Raw genomic sequence first — 18,617 nt, forward strand, 5'->3', positions numbered from 1 at the left:
ACATGAATCCTGAATGTAATATCCTGAATGGAATTGCACACTACCTGTTTGTCAGCTGTTTGTGTTATTCAGCAATAATCTTCAGTTCAACTTTGTATTTAAAAAGAAATACCGGAGGCTCTCTGAAGTCAATCTTACCCCTTAAAGGCACAAAATGGTTTAACCTTCCCCCCTAAACACAGCTAAAGCCAAGTGAGTGGCAGCTTCTGCTGCTGCAGCAGCAACGTATACAGTCATGTCTTCCAAAATCAGAGTAGAAAGAACAGGGAAAAAAGCAAAGTGACTTTGTAGAAATAAGATTCAAAAGAAGCAGAGAAAGGCATGGCTCAAGAGAGGAAAAGAAGGGGAGCCCACAGAGGCATTTATGCATAGGGCCCAGAATTTGGTGCTATGCCTCTGGGTATTTCTGCAGTGAAAGTTTTGATAGTGAGATAAAGATAATGTAATACAAGATTACTCCAGTACTCTTTCCAGGCTACTGCATGAGATACTGCTCAGAGCATTCCAACATGTAGCACAATTTTTAAGGCAACTTTGAAACTGAAATCAAATTAAACAATCTTGTTACTTGTCTGTGAACACTGCTGGGCTCCTGACAAAAACTGGGAAATATGGACACATAACTCTAGTTCTAAAATCCATAAACTGGCTACCTGCCACTCAGAGAATTGGTGCCAAAATCTCGCTGCTTGAATATAAATCACTTTGTGGCTCGGTGCCCAAATATATGTCTGACATGCTTGCACCATATGAACCTTCTAGGACTCGGAGGACATCTGGGGCTGGCCTAATGAACGTCCCAAGAGTTAGAAGAAAACATTGTAAAGCAGATTTTGTTATTATAATGCAGCACAAAACTAAAACAACCTTGAGAACGACATTATACAAGCCCCACAGTAATGACTGCAAACTCATTTTTAACCTTAATTTTAAATCATTTTAAATAGTATTTTTATCTCTGCATCTATTTTTTTTGCACGTTTGCTCCTTTTTATGATGATTTTTTTAAATTGTAAATGATTTAGTAATTAATGTTAGCTTTTGCCTTTCCTCTTCACTCTTTTATTGTGAGTCCCTATCCTTTAATTTATATTTTTTAATATTTTATTGTTCTGTAAAGCATTTTGAATTGCCCTGTTGTATGAAATGTGCTATACATATAAAGCTGCCTTGCCTCACCTGTGTAAAATATTTCATAAATATTACAGAGCAATGTCATACAACGGTGCTTTTAGCAACCACTGTAGATTAAGGCAAATTTAATACAAAGGCAACAAAACAAAAACTATTTATTTCAAGAGAACTGTTTCAGTCAGTTATACTGTATGTCTACTCCATTATAGTTTTAAAAAATGAATACTATACAATGAGGTATTGTATAAAAAGACTGCACAGGTAGTGTGATTCCCTGCAATAAACTGAAAAAAATGCAGAAATAATGGCACAAAAAAAAACAAGTATCCCTTGGGAATGTGGTTCAATGTACTCGCTTGAAGATGAGTGCTGTCACACTGTTTCCCGTCTTGCCTCCAAACTGGAAACTTGGTGTTGGCAATTCCTGCACAAACTCGAATCCTGTGAGGCAACACATAGAAAATGTGCAGGTTAAGAAATACTGCCAAAACAGCAACATGGTGTCTTAAACACAGATGCCTGGAATCCTTTCTTGTTGACTACGGCTACAGCGGGGTTAGAAGGAGAACTGTGAGTCAAAAACTATCCATCCACCATCTGTGGCGCTTCCTGGGGCCTAGTAAAGACTTGCTGTCAGTGTAACAGATGAGATCTCAAGGCCCTTTGGCCCCCTGCAGGCTCTCCAGAGTGATTACACTGAGGGGAGTGACAACTTGTGGAAGCTTGCCGAAATTCTGACTTTACAAGGCTGTTGTTGCCTGCAGCTTAACAACCTGCCAGGTAACTGTCGCAGTTGTGGAACTGTGTCTGTGTTTGGACTGTGGGTCAGACAACAAAAATCAACACATTTTTCCATCGTTTTAACCATTTTACAACACTACACTTATCCACTTAAAGGTGCCCTGTGGAGTGTTCTTGTAAACAAACATAAGTTATGTTTACATTCAGTGTTAAACCCATTGTGTGTATCCTTGAGCTTTAACGCACATGTCAAATGTTCTTTCTTACTCATTAAATATTTGCATAACCAATTCTGAAAAACAATTTTTAAATCCAGCATTGTTTACAGCCATGTTTACAACATAGCAGTCTTCCTTCCTCTTTGTCTGCACAATGCTACATATCTTGGCATGTTACCAACACCTGTAAATCAGTGGGATAGTGTGAAACCATTGGCAGGACTGTGTATCCCTCCACCCTCATACACATGCACGAGATAAACAAAACAGGCACCCTTTCATACAAAAAAACAGCTCCATAGTGCTACTAGAGGTCAAAAACTGCATAGGGAACATTTAACATGACAAGCACATGTTATATATATTTTTAGATATTTAATATGTTTTCCCTCGAGGCAGCCTTTCAGTCATATTCATTTGGTAACAGTGACAAATACACTTGATTTCCAAAAGAAGGGACAATTTTATGTGCAGTATTAAAATATCCATTACCTCAAAGCTCAGGTATGAATGTTAGTCAGAGCAGCAGCCATAAGAGTAGGTTTTTAATTTAACAAAATGTAAAGCCTGTAGCTGTTTTAATACCAGAGACCTAATGTTTTCATTATCTGCATCACGGACTGATTCTGACCAAAACCTCATATATTGCTTAAATTATTTTCCAAAGTGTGTGGCACTTTTGTACAACAGTAATAGACACTTCAAAATGTGTAATTATTAAAGAAATACCTCACACAAAAAGTGACCATTTGTAAATCAATAACTTATGTCACATTACCTTGAGGAAAACTTTCTTTTTCTTGGATGCCTCCATGAAAGACGTGAATATACTGATTTATTGATTAGTACTTATCAAACACACGCATTTTTGCTAAAACCTTATACTATTCAAAACTTAACTGACAGTGAAACTCATCTATGCTCTCTTCACAGCCAGATTCCAATATTGAGATTTCTTTTTGCACAAAAATGCGTGTGTTAGGGAAGCACTGAGCATACGACTGGATAATGACACTTGGATTATCATGCAAGAGTTGTGTGAGAGTTTGTAAACAAACATTTTGATATAACTTTATTGTTGTGGTCCCATATCAATCGAGACAACAATGTCTGCTGTTTTCCGTGGAGGCATATAAGTTTTCTTCAGGAATTCAAGGTAATGCGTACTGATTGATTTACAAATGGTCATTTGTTGGTGAAATATTACTGTAATATAGAATAAATTTAAATAAATTAAACTCAGCGTAACAGACCTTTTGCAATACTTTAAAAAGATTAATAAACTGCTGCAGACAGCCAGAAAATAATAAACCATGTTCTTGAGCAATGGCAAGGTAATCCAATGCATAAGAAATGACTTGACATAATCCTAATTTACATGTCTGATCAAAGTTCAGGTTTACAGAGAATTGCCTTTCGAAACGAGTTGGTTTGTTGCGGCTGAATGTTGATCCAGCACACCCTGATAAGAACGTCCTTAAGCTGCTCTCTCGTAAAAAATGAACATATGATTTCAGTGTTTCTCCTCACCTTCACTGAATCTTTCTAGCAGCTGCTCTTTTGTCCAGTTACAGGAAGTGATAGAGAAGAATCCTTGGTCCTTAAGTGCATCTTTCAGAGTTTGGACGTAGAGTTTTTTGCCCTCTTTGGAGTTGTCTGGGTTTAAGCTTACAGCATCAAATGTTCCTTTGTCAATGCAGAGGTCAAAACCTTTCAGCTCTCCTTGACATTTTAAGAAATCCATCTCCTAAAATAAAGAAAAAGTGAGAAGGTATGAAAATGTCTGTTTATGAATCCTACAGCACAAAAACAATGTGGCGCCTAATGTTCAGTGTGACTCTAAGATGTAGGTTAACTATATACAGGCTGTCTACAGGTATCAGACACTAGCATTTAATGCTTTTTAAGGTATTTTCAAGATAATTTCAACCATTTGTAAGAATGATCATCTTTTTCCTATTTAAGAATTGCAGGTGAGTAGTATATATGTGGCCCCGTGCAGAGGCAGCTTTTATTTTGGAATATCTACATTTTGCCTACAGATCGCTGTTAGTACAAAGTACAAATACAGTATTAGGTTCAGTGGTAGGTTTTAAGTTTGCGGTTGTGAAGTTTTTTAGTTTCTAACATCAGCATTTTGGGCTTTTGCAGAGAGGAGCTTGACTCATTTTGACAAAAGTTAATTAAAAGATAATTAAAATGAGATAAAATGTTTGTGGGATTTATGAACTCACTAATTCACATTTAAAGATCCTTTTATAACACCTATGGCCTAAAATTTATAAAATAGAATTTAAGATATTTTAAAACTTTGAAGACCTGCAGACACCCAGTATTAAGTCGTCTGCAGAAGACATCTTTCAGCATCCACCTAGATGAAATGTGTTGTGCCTCACTGGTTAACGTTAAACTAAATCCCAGCTGCCTACATGACAGCAGTTAATTCTGCAAAGGTTTCCGACCTACCATACCATCAGTGAAAGGAGCCCTTTATCTGGACAGAGGGCAGGACACTAGATTTCTGGAGAGAGCTCGAGAGCCACATACTCACAGACCGTGGCTCACAAAATGTGTGATTAATGACAAATGATTTACAGTGATTCACTAGGGACAGAAGCATCGATTTTGTTGCAACTGACCCCAGTTCAATTTGAATGTGAGTCTGTGAAATAAAAAACAGAGAGGATGTTGAAAGAATGTGTGGAGGTGACTACTCAAAGCAGCAGTAGACGATGACTAATGTCAAGGGCTTGACATAGATTTGAGACTAAGAGTGACCTTTGAGATAAGACCTTCTGAAGGAGCTTTTTTTTTCTCATGTGGCTGAAACTCCTCAAACTCCCTCAGACTCAATTCAAGGCTGCACATGGACACACACAAACTATTTTGGCATTCTGCTGTATTAAAGAAAAACCAACATACCACTTCTCTCCCTCGCATACACACTCACACAACCACTGTGCTCCCCCTGTCCGGCTAAAGTCAATATTGACTTCAGTAGAAGGCTTTCTGTCCAAGCAAAGCACACACAGTCATAGGTGTGTGATGCATATAACATATCTGAAACTGTATTATGCACACAGGTGAGGAAGACTCACTCATCACATCCCTTATAGACTGGCCGGCATTTATAACTTGTTTTTCTTGCATGTATATGTTAGAAGATGTGTTAAATCCTGCCAGTTCATTTGAGGTGGTTTAATCTGAATGGTGGGCAGACTTCCATCACTTTCAGGGCCTTCTTCCTATCCAACTCCCCCACACGGTAAACACAGGAGAGTTTCCTCTAAACTTCCCAGGCCGGCTCACAGAATGCTGAAAGCTATATTGTATCATTGACATTTAGGAATAGAGGTGATTAATTTTGTATTTTGTAGTGTAGGTTAACTGTATGGTCAAGTTTTAATGACAAACATAACTGAACCCACCTTTACGGAGACATCCGTCACATCCTCTGCCTGCAGAACATTTCTGGCCAACTCTACAGACGCTGGAGAATAATCTATACCAGTCAGATTCCTGTATCCATGTTTCACCTTGACACAAAAAACCCACAAATTAAGAAAAAAGGTTATCAACTGTTAGAGCAATGTCTGAGAACTAGTCGTAATTTACAAACTATCCATTAAAGGCTCAGATCAACTAAATATTTTCCACTCAACCCCCAGTGATCATGCAGGTAACATTTAGCAAGCTTTTGAGATTGCTGAGACATCTGCAAACATATGAATAAAATGGAGGTTGAAGGCATTTGGATTTTGGCTTTCTAAGCTTTGAAATACAACAATGAGTGTTTCCATATACCTGTTACCCTGTATAATACACAGACGCTTGCTATATTTTTGTGATGTGTTGTGATTTTGGTGAACTCGCCCTTTAAGAACACTCAAATTAAGTGTATTTAAAAAAAACATAATAGTGTACAAAAAAGTATTTTTACTCTGTTCACACCAGTTCAACTAAAAAGGCTCCATTTCCAGTGCCAATGTCAAGAATGGCAGCATTTTCTGGGATGTTAGCTTTGCCCATCCACCGCAGCACACGGCTCATGCTCTCCTCACCAAACCTGACAAGAAAACGGACACATACAGAGTTTAGGAATGAGATGTATGAGAATGAGACTGAAATAACTACTACTATTACTACTACTACTGAAATAACATGTTTTATTAGAAACCATCACATTTTGGCATGACAAACACTCATGCTGTCACAACCAGTGATAAATGTTGGGTTAGTTCTGGCAATGACCATGCCTGAACGTAAATACTATATGTATAATTACCATATCTCACCAACATCCCCAATGTCTTTGAATGTCTCAAATTCCTTCTGGTATGTATCCTCCCAACTGCAGAAAAGGACAGACAATATACAATAAGCACAGATTACATGTTGACATATTCGAAACATCACAAAGTGTAGCACAAAAATAAACTCAAGTAGCCTGACTCAAAGCTTACAGACATTGCTAAGGGACTGTACTTTATTTATTAGAGTAGGGGGTAGCCGGAGTGCGACTTTGTTTATCATGACCCTCCCAGGAGCGAAACATATTTTTCCTTGAGTTTCCCTGAGTGACAGTGGGTCTGCACCATTTCCACACCAGCATTCGCCTGTGGTGCGTTGAGTAGGCGAAGTCTGCAAACCATTTGATGGGTATCGTATCTGCAGATATGCCAGAACCGCGCATATGTCACCATGACCACATGTCCAATACAAACACAAACAAAAAAAGGGAGATTGATGAGTTGAGTGTTGATCAGGCTTCAACAAAATCATATTATGAACATTACTGTCCAGATAGGCAATTATCTTTTAAGTAGGGAAGCTACCATGGATTAAGTCCTGTAGACCAACAACAAGTGGTTTCTGCTGCTGGCTTGACAGATTTCACTCCATTTAAAGAGCTCTCCCCATTGTTAGGTGGTGGTAAAATGGATGACCCTGCCTCCACCACCAAAAGCCACATTTAAAATATTCAGACTAGGATAAATACATTTGGGAGATGTTTAAGAAAAAAAACGTGCTTTTTAAACCCACTTGCAGGGTTTGGCGGATATAAGGTTATTTACGAGTAACGAACAGTCCCTAATATCTAAGGTTTTCTCTTGCAAGCTCCCATAATTTCTGCTGCCCTCTCTTGTCCAGGGCGACAGAAAACATTACATTTGATAAAGAGAGGGCAACTAAGATAACAAAATTGCAACTCTAAATCTTTAAACAGACAGGGTCCACGCATTTGCCCATTTAAAGCTAGGCTAACTGCCTAACAGCACATGCTTTCTGACTTACAATTAAGTTTGCTCTTAACATTACATGCTGGACTTATCAATTATATATTAAGTACTTATTGTGGTATTGCAAGGTGGATAAAAAGCCCTAAATAAGTAGTTATATCAGTTAACTTAGCTCTGTTGTTGTAGCTAAATAGCCGTTGAGCCTGACGAGAATAACCAATCATAGCGTTAGTAAATGATCACAAGACTACTTACTATTCTTTCGTTCCGAGTTTTGAAGGTCCGAAATCGTTTTCTGAGCTTCTGTCGTCCTCTTGATCAGAAGTATTTCCACTTTCCACGTCCACGCTATCTGTGGCGACTTCCATGCTGCAGAAAAAAACTGTCAAGTCGTTTGCCTTCAGTTCCCAGAAGACCTTGCGTCTGAGGAGCGTGCTTGCAACCGCGGGGGGCATCGGGATTGATAGGGATGTTTCCATCATGGCGGCATCCATTTCAGGTTATACTTTTAGTTCTGTGTGTTATCACAGCGCAAACAGCAACTCAGATCATGTAAGTATCTAAAATTATGTTGACAAAATATTAAGCAATTGTTGCTATAGTGTGCGTAGCTCGGAGATGTGTCCTGTCGTTAATCAGCGCCATTAGTTTGTGTTGTTTTCCAGTGTCATCATCCTGTTGCTGGCTAGCTAGTATTGGTTCCGTCTATTTACCGGCAGGTATGGCTCAATCAGACTGTGTAGCAACAGCAACATAAAGACCTGAATATTAATTTTAACATAAACTCGTGTTACAGCTGCACATGTGTCATTTATCCAGTTATAAAATTAAATTTAAAGACCCATATATAAGAATACGTGCTATATCAACATAAGAAATACCTGTTGGGAAAGTTGGAGTTCCAGGAAATACACAGTTAGCTACTTAGCATGTTAGCTAAGCTGCCAAGTCAAGTGACTTCCGTGTGCTGGTGCCGCTAATGTCTACAGCTACCTCCAGCTGTCATCTGATTACAGTTTCGTGTGCCATAAAATAATTTAACACAGCGCAGTGATTTTCTTTACTAGGTTGCATGAAATCTTTTTTGTTTTTTCGTGTCTGCATTGCTAGATTAGCTAGTTAGCCACTTAGCTAATCTCTGTTTCATTTAAGTCAATACCGTCTAACAAAGTGACTGACGTGTAGAAATATTATTTTTGTGGGCTTTTGTGTGCTCGTTGTAGAAACGCAGTCGAGGGGAAATACTTTGTGGTCAGTGTTTGATAAAGAAACTAAAGCGTTAGAGTATACGAAGCTAACGTCAGCGCTGTTTACATGCCTTTTCCTCTTGTCAGGACTTTAAAAGTCGGCCCGGGCAGGTGGATAGTTGCTATTTACTAGTTTGCCTGCATTCCTGACACAAGCCCACGTAGACAAAAAGAGTTAATGGAGCGCAGTTGTTTGTTATTTGCTGCCACTTTTCTAAAAGAAGTTAACGACATAACATACTCCCAGAATAAAGAGTCAATTTGAGTCAGTGCTTCCGATAGTATATTGTTTTTTATGCACTCAATTATGTTCAAAACATTTACATGAAAATATTATTAATCTGGTCTTTATTCTATATAGTATCTCACATTATATTGCTGTTAGGCTACAATTTATGTTTTTTTAAGGGATAAACCAGTCTTTGTTTTTAATATAATTGATACATTGTTAAGTGTATAAAATCCCCTACAATAGTGAAAATGTCTGTCACAAGTTCTCGGAGCTCAGCGTGATGTCTTCACAGTGAATGTTTTGTTTGATCAACAGCAACAAAGCCCAGACATTCTCAATTCATATCAGTACAAAACAGAGCATAGTAAATCCTCACATTTGAAAAGTTGTAACCAGAATGTGTTGGGCATTCTCACCCCGATATGACTTAAACAATTAATTAATTAATTGATTATTTTTTTAAGATTATTTTTTGGGCTTTTTGCCTTTATTTTGTGATAGGACAGCTTAAGCGTGAAAAGGGGAGAAAGAGAGGGGATGACATGCTGCAAAGGGCCGAGGCCAGAATCGACCTGTGGCCACAGCGAGGACACAGCCTCTATACATGGGGTGCCTGTGCCACGAACTGAGCTGCTGGGTGCCCCAAAACAATAAATTGATTAAAAATATGCTGATGTGCAATTTTCTGTTGATCAACTAACTGATTAATGGACTCCTTCTTTCAGGTCTACATTGGTGCTCTAACCACGGTTTTTGTCATAATGTATTTGCACAGGAGGGCTTCCTATTAGGAGATGTAAGGCAAGAAGAGACTGTCAGCATCAGTGACACACAGATCAGCAGTGCAGAATTGCTCCAGGTAGTAGGTAAGCCCTGAAACAAGCAAACAAACAAACAAACAAAAACATTTTGGCTTCTAAGCAATATGCAGCAACCAATCAGTGCCAGTCTGTAAAAGAGGCCTAAAGAGACAGTGTGGATGTTTACAGGATCACAATTGCATCGCTATTTTTCAGAGTAGACATATTGATGTATTACAGTAGGAAAGGTACAGGTGTAAAATAATAATAATAAAAGTATTAATGATGGCTCTAATCAGTTTAGCTGCTTCATCGTCGGGGTCCTGATGTTGAAGACTAGAAGAGTAGAAATGAGCCATTGTAAATGTTATTAATAACACGTGCTTTACAAATATAGTCACTCCAATGCAGTCTTTTTATTATCAGTCAAGCAGACTCATGACAATATCAGACATTTAAAGAAGGAGGTCGACTCACTTTAAGCGATCATCAGTCAATAAAACTAAAGCAGAGCCACAGGGATCAGTATTACATTTTAACCTGCCAAACTTTGGCAATATGTTAAAAATATAGTGGATAATGGATTGTAACTGTAGAATATGTTTTTTCAGTTATGTAAATTGCCTGGTTTACTGCTTCCTGAATTTCTCCTCTGCCCCCTCAGTCCTATTAGGAGAAGCATGCTTGGATGCATCTGAATGTTAATATGCAACTAGGAAAGAAATTATGCCAATAAGCAGCTTTTTGCTGGGCACTTATCCTTCTGCTTCAGTCGCAGAAGTGTGCAGATTTATGCTAATGACCTCCTTTAAAGTGGTTGAAATACAAGTGTGTTTGGTATGTGATTTGTATTATAAACTCAGACAACTGAAACCAAAAGCCAATGTAACATAATCATTAACAGAAGCATAACTGCTCTACAGGTGCAGATATACTGTCATATATACTGAGCCAAAACATTAATTTTTCGGCAGTATAAATTACGGGTATTGTCATGAATACGATAAAGAAACATTAGTGAAAGACAGTGGGTTGTAGTACTTTTTTTTCCTTAAATGTCACATGTGGGGTTGCACTTTGCCTTGTGCCTTTTAAAGATATGCATGTATTATGCTATATAACTTAAACATCTGTCACTGTTTGTTCTCAACAGAAATCCATAACCATGATCCTTGTGCACAGTTATTTAGGTAAGATAAGAGCTTTTTATTCTCAACAGCTACTATAATCATTAATTATCATTCATGTATAGTTGTAGAACAGACGCTGCTTTAAAAGGAAAAACACAGCAGTTTGCCATGATAATTTTATTTAGGATAGTCTTACATAAAACTTTGCATGTGTAACAAGGTAAAACTGTTGTCTTTTACAGGAGCTGTTGTTGCCCAATGCATGAGATTAAGATCTCTTAGCATGTATTGTAATACTGATGTTTCGGCCTTTGTGCAGAGTATTGTAGGTTAGGTCACTGTAAATATATTGACAGTTTAAATGAATACATTACTTACCTTACATCAGTTTTAGCACAGGCTGAATTAAATTGACTTTGGACAGTAGATGGCCCCATCTGACAGGCTTGGTCATAGGAAGTAGGCCAAGGCAGAGGAGGAGGAGTAACATGATGAGTCAGTTTGAACTTATTTGTTTTTTTTTTTTTTGTTTTCTCTCATCAGCTTTTATGACTACGCAGGCAAGGTCAAAGAAGAAAATCTCAACAGCATTCTTAAAGATAGGCGGAAAGTGAGTGAAATGTTGTTATTGTCATTTTGGCATACATGTCACACACACCTGTGGAATGTCAGTGATATCTTTAAATCAAGGCTACACTAACATGAATCCTTAGAGCTTGGACATGAATTTTACTTTTCATAATTTTAATTTAAGTTTTATAGTTTTATTTAAGTTTAACTAATGAGTGATTGCAAAGTAAAAGTGTGATTAGCTGGTGTATCTCAAAATATAAATTGAGTTTAGCCTTGTGTAAAGTCCTGATTTAATCAGTTTTGGCCTCAAATATAATGCTATACAACAACATGTACCACTGTATTGAAATGAATGGTGTCACATTTCCTCGTTGTATAATAAGTAGTTGTACAGGTTTCATATTTATTAATGTTACATATCATATCCTTGTTTTTTACCTCTTCCATAATCGGGATGTTTTAGTGAGACTTTACTGGATTAAACACATTTTAAAAGATTTGTTTCTTCGGCCATGCAGAATGTCATTGGTTGGTACCGGTTCCGGAGGAACACGCAGCAGCAGATGTCGTTCAGGGAACAGATCATCCACAAACAGCTGACTCAGCTGCTTGGTGTGCCCGACCTCGTCTTCCTTCTTTTCAGCTTCATCTCCACCGCCAACAGCTCCACGCACGCACTGGAGTATGTGCTCTTTAGACCTAACCGCAGGTAATAACTGCATGTTGGCCAACATAGACAAACACACACAGTCACGGTTTCTTGTCACAGTATTGTGTGATCAATAAATATTTACTCTTTTCTAAACTTTGGCTTTACAGAGATATAGTTTCCAACCTCTTTCTTTACTCTGTATCTAAGTTCTTTTTGGGATGCTGCAATGTGATTGGTATCATGGCAGATAATACCCTTATTAGGTGGATTTGGTAAAAATTATTGTGAAAGCAATGCACAATTAAATAGAGTTTATTTGTCATCATTAAACAAGTCAGTGTCTCTGCCAGTAGTTACATTCACTTAGTCCCTGCCCTCATATTACCTCACAGAATAATGATTTAAATGAGTTCAATAACCTCCTGAGTTGAGGTATCAGGAGAGAGAGAAAGTCAGACTGGGGCATTGCAAGTCGTGCATATTGTTTGTAAGGACAACACACATTAATCAGCATTTCTGGAAATGTGCCTGTGTCAGCCAGCTGGAAAATTTTCAACTGTAGTTCTTTGGCAAGATGTTTTGAAACCTATAAAATGATATAATTCACACAACAATGACATCAGGAAACCATAAAGACAACAATAGCAATAACAAACAGAAATTCTCAAGACGGAATACACGTCACGCAAAGCAACAAGAAACAGCAGAACATCAGTACAAAACTATAACACAGCAGCAACAAACAACATTTTAGCACAATGCCATGCAAGCAGCATGAAACAACATACTGCTTTTTAGCACAAATAGCCATGCAAGCAGCTTGAAGCAACGACACACACCTAAGCATTACATGCAGACATCCAGAACAGCAATGGCAACAAGAAAAAGACAATAGACAGTAAATACAATAGACTGTAAGCAGAGATAAAATACAAAAGTCATAATGTAGATTTTAATAAAATTCCATTTTTAACATGTATGAAGTTTTCATTCATTCTACATGAGAAAAAAAGGTAACTGCTTCACAATCTCTCCATGCCACAAAAGCTTAATCAAGACAAGGTTTTGATCCTACTTGGTTTCGATTTTGTTTTTGATAGCCTTGCACAGGTGTGATATTCTCCCTCAACTACGAAGTACGACATGACAAATTTTGTGTCGCTGGATTTTTAAAAATGTGTAAATGATACATTATCAACACTTCACAAAGTCACAAAGTTTGAAATGATAACTGTGTAGAGATTCATCATTATTATCACTTAAAGACACCTGAATTCATCTCATTAAATAAAGAAATGCAAAAGTTTGAATTTGAATTTGGGCATAGTATTAAATTCCGAAAACGTTAAACGTACTTTATTTCACATTTTAATGATACTAACTGGTCCTCTTCTCTCAGTAGGTACAACCAGAGGATCACCCTCACGATCCCAAACCTTGGCAACACAAGCCAGCAGGAATACAAAGTCTCCTCAGTGCCCAACACCTCACTCAACTACACCCAGGTCATCAAAGAGCATGGGTAAGGTTTGGACTTTCTCCTTGCACTGCACCTTTGTCACTGCTAGCTCCTATTTTGATGTCAGGAAGAGTTTAGAAAGCCATATGTCTACTCCGATATGCGTGGAGCTTGCAGCCACCTGTTTTCACCTGACAGCATACTGTAGCTTCACCTTGAGGGCATAACATGAGCATTGCCTCCATGGTTGGGCCTTAACTAATCAATGGGAGTCGCTTCCCCTCTACAAACACTTTTCTGTTTGATGGGGTGCGCTGCAGGCGGGGATTTAAACTCCTCTGCGGTATCCATCCTCAGATCATCCAACATTTGTATGTGTGTGGTAGTCCTAGTGTGTAAGTGATATCGACATACATGTGCGGGTGACTGCCTGCAGTGGAAAGCTGATATGTGACAGGCCGCACATGCTTCTGTTTGTATTTATGTGTCTTTGTGTCTAAACTTAGACCTTCACTTTCCGTTATAAAAAATGTTGAATACTGTGTGTCAGTGTCAGCTCAACTGCAGGGGATTTAGGCAGGCCTGTCTTTCCAGCTCCTGATAAGATCACTTTATTTTCACCTGAGCTCATTCAACTGATGTTTTAGTGTGACAGCCAGTGGAATTAGTTTGATTTATGATATAGAAGACAGCCACAGTTTCCCCACTACACACCTTTACCGCTCTAATGCTTTTGAAATGTTTGATCTCAATGAACAAACTAGGTGAGCTTGCACTGTAGGGTGTGATTTATTATGCCTTGAATGATGTAATGGATCTATTTATTGGTAAATATCTTTCCAGGGCTGAATTCTTTGACAAAGATGGTGTGATGAAGGATATCCGAACAATTTTCCAAGTCTACAGCGCACTGCAAGATAAAGTGCAGGTGAGCTGGTGGATTTTGCCTGAGACGTAGTGAAATTGCTCATTAAATGGCTTTGTGTTCCCTTTTTGTGTGTGTTTTCACCCCATTTGTCTTGTTTTCAGGCTGTGTGTGGGGAGGTAGAACAAAGTGAACGTGTGAAGGAGAAAATTCAAGAGGATGTGAACAAACTTAAACAGCAAATTGCTCTCAGGAAACGCAAGACAGCAGAAGAGGAGAGACGTATGTGCTCATTTTGGGTTCTATAAACTGGACTTGTGTTGTTTAATTTCAAATTTTTGCTGGTTTGAAACATAAATGGGGTTCAGATCAATGCAAAACAACAAAAACAAGAAAAGCTCAAGTTGTTCTGAGTTGATCCCTTTCCCTCAGGCCTTTTTTAAATATTTGTTCAGTCAACTTGCCAAACTTGATTTCCTCACTTCTTGTGCTAACATCTGCAAAAATGTACACATGCTGTACCTTTTGTACAAGCTATATCTTTCTCTCTGTTCCACAGGGCTCCGTGAGGCCCAAAATGCAGACTCCCATCCAATGCCAGAGGAAAACACAGAACCTTCTGAGGCTTCCCCTCTCTCCAGGATAACTTTCCACACTCCCTCTGCTCCAGAGCGGCCCAGTACCTCACCCAACACCCCATCTTATTCTGACCTCTTGTCCCAGGACGACTCTCTGCTCTCCTCTTCCTCCCCACCTACCAGTGCTGCTCTCCTGCCACGGCCCCAAGCCGTAGGCTCTCCAGGACACCCCACCCCCGGCCCGGTGGGGATGGGCCTGGGTCTCGGGCTGGGCCTGGGCCTCAGCGCCACCTCTAATCCCGTCACCGCTCCTAGCACCCCATACCTTGGCAACGGTGACGGATCAAGCTCTGACTCGTTGGACAGACAAGCTGCAGGGCAGGAAGATGATGAAGATGATGAGGATGACGACGACGATGAAGATGAGGATAGTAGCGAATATGAGAACTTAGTGAGTGAGGCCGGTCATCTGCCAAGCGTTTTAACACAAGGTCGACCAGCTGCCCTTAGTCCGGATGGGGACACTTGTGGCTCACAGACCACATAGAAACATGCCGCAGGGTGTGTACGGGACACAAATAAGTGATGCACCTTGAGAGGTGGGCATCTCGAGCAATCAAAGATAGACTAATATAGACAAAAGAAGTGCCAGTCCTGAAAGTGAAAGGCATGCACAGGTGGTGTCCCGTAAGTGTTTCTTGTCTTAGTCTGATCTCCATTTTAAGGGGAAACTTTGCTAGGCTTTGCACCTGAACAGGTGTATCTCACTTTGGGGAAAGAGACCTCTGTTTTGTTTTGTTTTTTTTCCGGATGGGGTCGGTCTAGGTACTTCAGTGTGGATGTTTCAGCTCCCTTAAAGACAAACCCCCCCACATGCTTTCTGTATCTTTTTTCACATTTGCATCACCAACTCTTGAGCACCCACTCTTGCATTACCTCTTGCACTATTTTTTTGGCCTTCTTTTAAACAAACCATGAAAGACAAGCAACAGGAGAATATTTTGCGGCCTTCAAACTTTCTTTTTTTTTTTTTTTTTTAAACTAGGCAAATGGTTGATAACTTTTTATTTTTTTAATTTCAAAAAGAAATATGTAACTAGAGTTTCTTTAACATGCACATTTGTCTCATTTGACTTTGGACTTATTAGATTTTCTTTTCCATGTTCCACAGTCTTAAATTAATCATACAGCTGCCTATTTAAGTGATGAAGAATAGATTGCAAACAAAATTTACTCTGCCACTTCTATTATGGGTGCTTTATATATACATATATAAATATATATATTTTGTCAGATTAATAGTTAATCTAATTTGATTGACGAGAATGTCAATGTCTTGTTCCTCTTGGTTAACACTGAAATTGTATGCGCTTTGCTGCACTTAACAAAAATTAAGATTTCTTTATTATTGTGCTATACCAATGCTGTCATGTTGTGCCACTTGAGTAGTCCTCTTCGACCACCCTGAGCCAAACTCGGCTCAGCTTTTGTGTGATGTATGGGGCTCACAGGGCAAACACAATGTACTGTAGCTTTACTAACCAGATGCTTAAGGTTCCCTTCTGCTGCTGCAACACAGAGAGCTACCACTAAAAAAAATGCATCTGTTTGTTCTTCATATAAAAACCTGGCTGCTACTTCAACTTCACAGTGCTGGTTGTCTCCAATACTACTGACCGTGATCATATAACCACTTCAAGCTCACTTCTCATTGACTTTTTCTCTATTAAAGTCATAATAGAAGGCTGATACCCCCTGTAGTGTGTGAATTGTAACCTTGGGAACAGAGCAAGCGATCACCTTTCTTGTCTTGGCATAGCGGACTGCAGACTGCATGTATTCTGGCCTGGTTGGGTCAATGTTACGTGTATGGACCTGGATAATGTGATAAAAACGCCATGATCTTGCTTCAGTATACAGTGCCTTTCACTCAGGGCAGTTTCTATCTGCACACATTCACAGATTTCTCTTCAGGAGTACAATTTTAACTGAGTTGTGTTTGCAATAATCAAGTTCCAGCTTTTATTTAAGTCCTGTAGGTATATTGCCTCCCTTTCTGTGATGTGGTGTTTTGTCTATCTGAAACATCCCTAACTGCTTCCCTAAGCCGTTTTCCTGTTTTACTTACTTTGACAACTTCTAAGCAGATCTGCATCTCATGGTTGCAGCTTGATTCATTATTTTTTGAAACTGGAATCATAAATTTAAAGTCAGAGGGAATCTGATACCTCCTGCATTTCAGAGGTGAACATAATTGACATGGCCCGTTTAAAGACAACTGAGTACTGAGGTGTGGATTGAATGGGGTGCTGGATGTGGGACAGCCTCCTTGCATGAACAGGTCAATTCTAGACACTGTTATATTCAGCATGGACAGACATTTGCACTGCGCATGGAGGACGTCTAACATCAGCAGGTTGCACTCACAAATGAAGACGTGGTGGGAGAAGCTTTGCCTTGTGAACAAGCTCCGCTTTATTTACACGTCCTGTTTGTATGTCATGTTTTCGCCTCATTTCATTTGCCCTGATGTGTAATGCCAATGCATCACTTATCGGGAACTGGCACTCAAAATGTTACTTAATAATCACCCAGAGTAACACAATCACACAATGTTAAAAGACAAAAATCAATTTGTTAGGAGTATGGTTTCCTTTGAGTACTGGAATACAATAAGGAAATATATAATGAATGTATAGTAGACAAGGGTGGGGGGGTGGGGGGGGGGGTAGCATTTAAACAGCACTTACTGTATAAGCCTGTCTCAGTTGAGTGTTGTGGTGGTTATAGAGCAGCAGTTCTCAATGTTGGTCCCCGCTCTTAATCCTTGCCCTCAGCCCCTTGATGATTGCTTTTTTTAAGTCTTTCTCTCTGGCATCCCCAGGTTTAAGCCTGACTTGATGGCCAGGATGGAAAGCAGCAGGGTTCTGGTGCTGAGGGCCGCTAGTATTAAGAGTGAAAGGACTAACATTGTTAGGATCCTATACTACCTTTCAAGTTCCAACATAGTACAAATATACATCCATGTACTCTTACTGTATGGGGTGACCCTTCCCTTTCTTCCCTTGAGTGGGCCATTGCAACATCAACACCTCCCTGAAAGCACAAAGTCCAGTGCACAGCTTCAAACTTCTCAGCTTTTATCTGGATTTGTGTACTTAACGAAAGTAGACCAAGGACTTGCTTGGACGAGCACAGACAATATGGTTCTTAAAGTGGAGGATAATAAATGAGACATGCATATGTGATATTATGTGCCTTTGTTTTTGTTTTGTTTTTTTGTAAACGGAGCACCACTGGTTTGAACCCTTTAAAACCTGGTTTGACATCAGTTTCTTGAGTTAAATTTGGACGCCTTCCACAAACATTCAAGCCTTTGAAACCTGAGCTAATTGGTTTGATTTCTTTTGAAAACATGGCTAAAAAGTCAATGAGCAACTAAGCAAGAAAAGCCCCTCTAGTTGCATCGAATACAGAAAAGCTGACAAGAAAATCTGAAAATTAGTAATAAAAAGAGAGAATGATTATTAGAAAATAATTCATTATAGGCTAATTACATTTACAGTTTTAGCAGTTTTATTAAGCCACCTCCTTGTTTTTTTAAAAAAAAATTATTTATATACCATTTTCTTTACTTTTTGTGTGCTAGTTTTCAGGTAATTTTCTTGCATTTTTTTCCAAATTCCTTCCCAATTCTGGATAAATGAACTTTGAAAGAGATAAATCCAATTTGCTCAGGTTTCAAAGG

General features: G+C 38.9%; 2 protein-coding genes across 2 annotated transcripts; one reads left to right on the forward strand and one right to left on the reverse strand.

Moving 5' to 3' along the window:
- Positions 1-1,271: 1,271 nt before the first annotated feature.
- eef1akmt2 (EEF1A lysine methyltransferase 2) lies at positions 1,272-7,773 on the reverse strand. Its single transcript, XM_042501899.2, has 6 exons — positions 7,589-7,773; positions 6,379-6,444; positions 6,045-6,159; positions 5,522-5,629; positions 3,624-3,840; positions 1,272-1,575 (listed from the first exon to the last, which is right to left on the reverse strand). The coding sequence occupies exons 1-6, from the start codon at positions 7,699-7,701 to the stop codon at positions 1,478-1,480; spliced, it is 717 nt and encodes a 238-aa protein (XP_042357833.2). The 5' UTR covers positions 7,702-7,773; the 3' UTR covers positions 1,272-1,477.
- On the forward strand, positions 7,756-18,117 carry abraxas2 (abraxas 2, BRISC complex subunit). The gene is made up of 9 exons (XM_042501897.2): positions 7,756-7,885; positions 9,588-9,678; positions 10,766-10,802; positions 11,286-11,352; positions 11,834-12,024; positions 13,367-13,489; positions 14,270-14,354; positions 14,456-14,573; positions 14,851-18,117. The coding sequence occupies exons 1-9, from the start codon at positions 7,814-7,816 to the stop codon at positions 15,414-15,416; spliced, it is 1,350 nt and encodes a 449-aa protein (XP_042357831.1). The 5' UTR covers positions 7,756-7,813; the 3' UTR covers positions 15,417-18,117.
- The last annotated feature ends 500 nt before the right edge of the window (positions 18,118-18,617 follow it).

The sequence above is a fragment of the Plectropomus leopardus genome, chromosome 13 (genome assembly GCF_026936395.1).
Source record: "Plectropomus leopardus strain MGB_pleo_1.0 chromosome 13, ASM2693639v1, whole genome shotgun sequence".
In the NCBI taxonomy this organism is placed as follows: Eukaryota; Metazoa; Chordata; class Actinopteri; order Perciformes; family Serranidae; genus Plectropomus; species Plectropomus leopardus.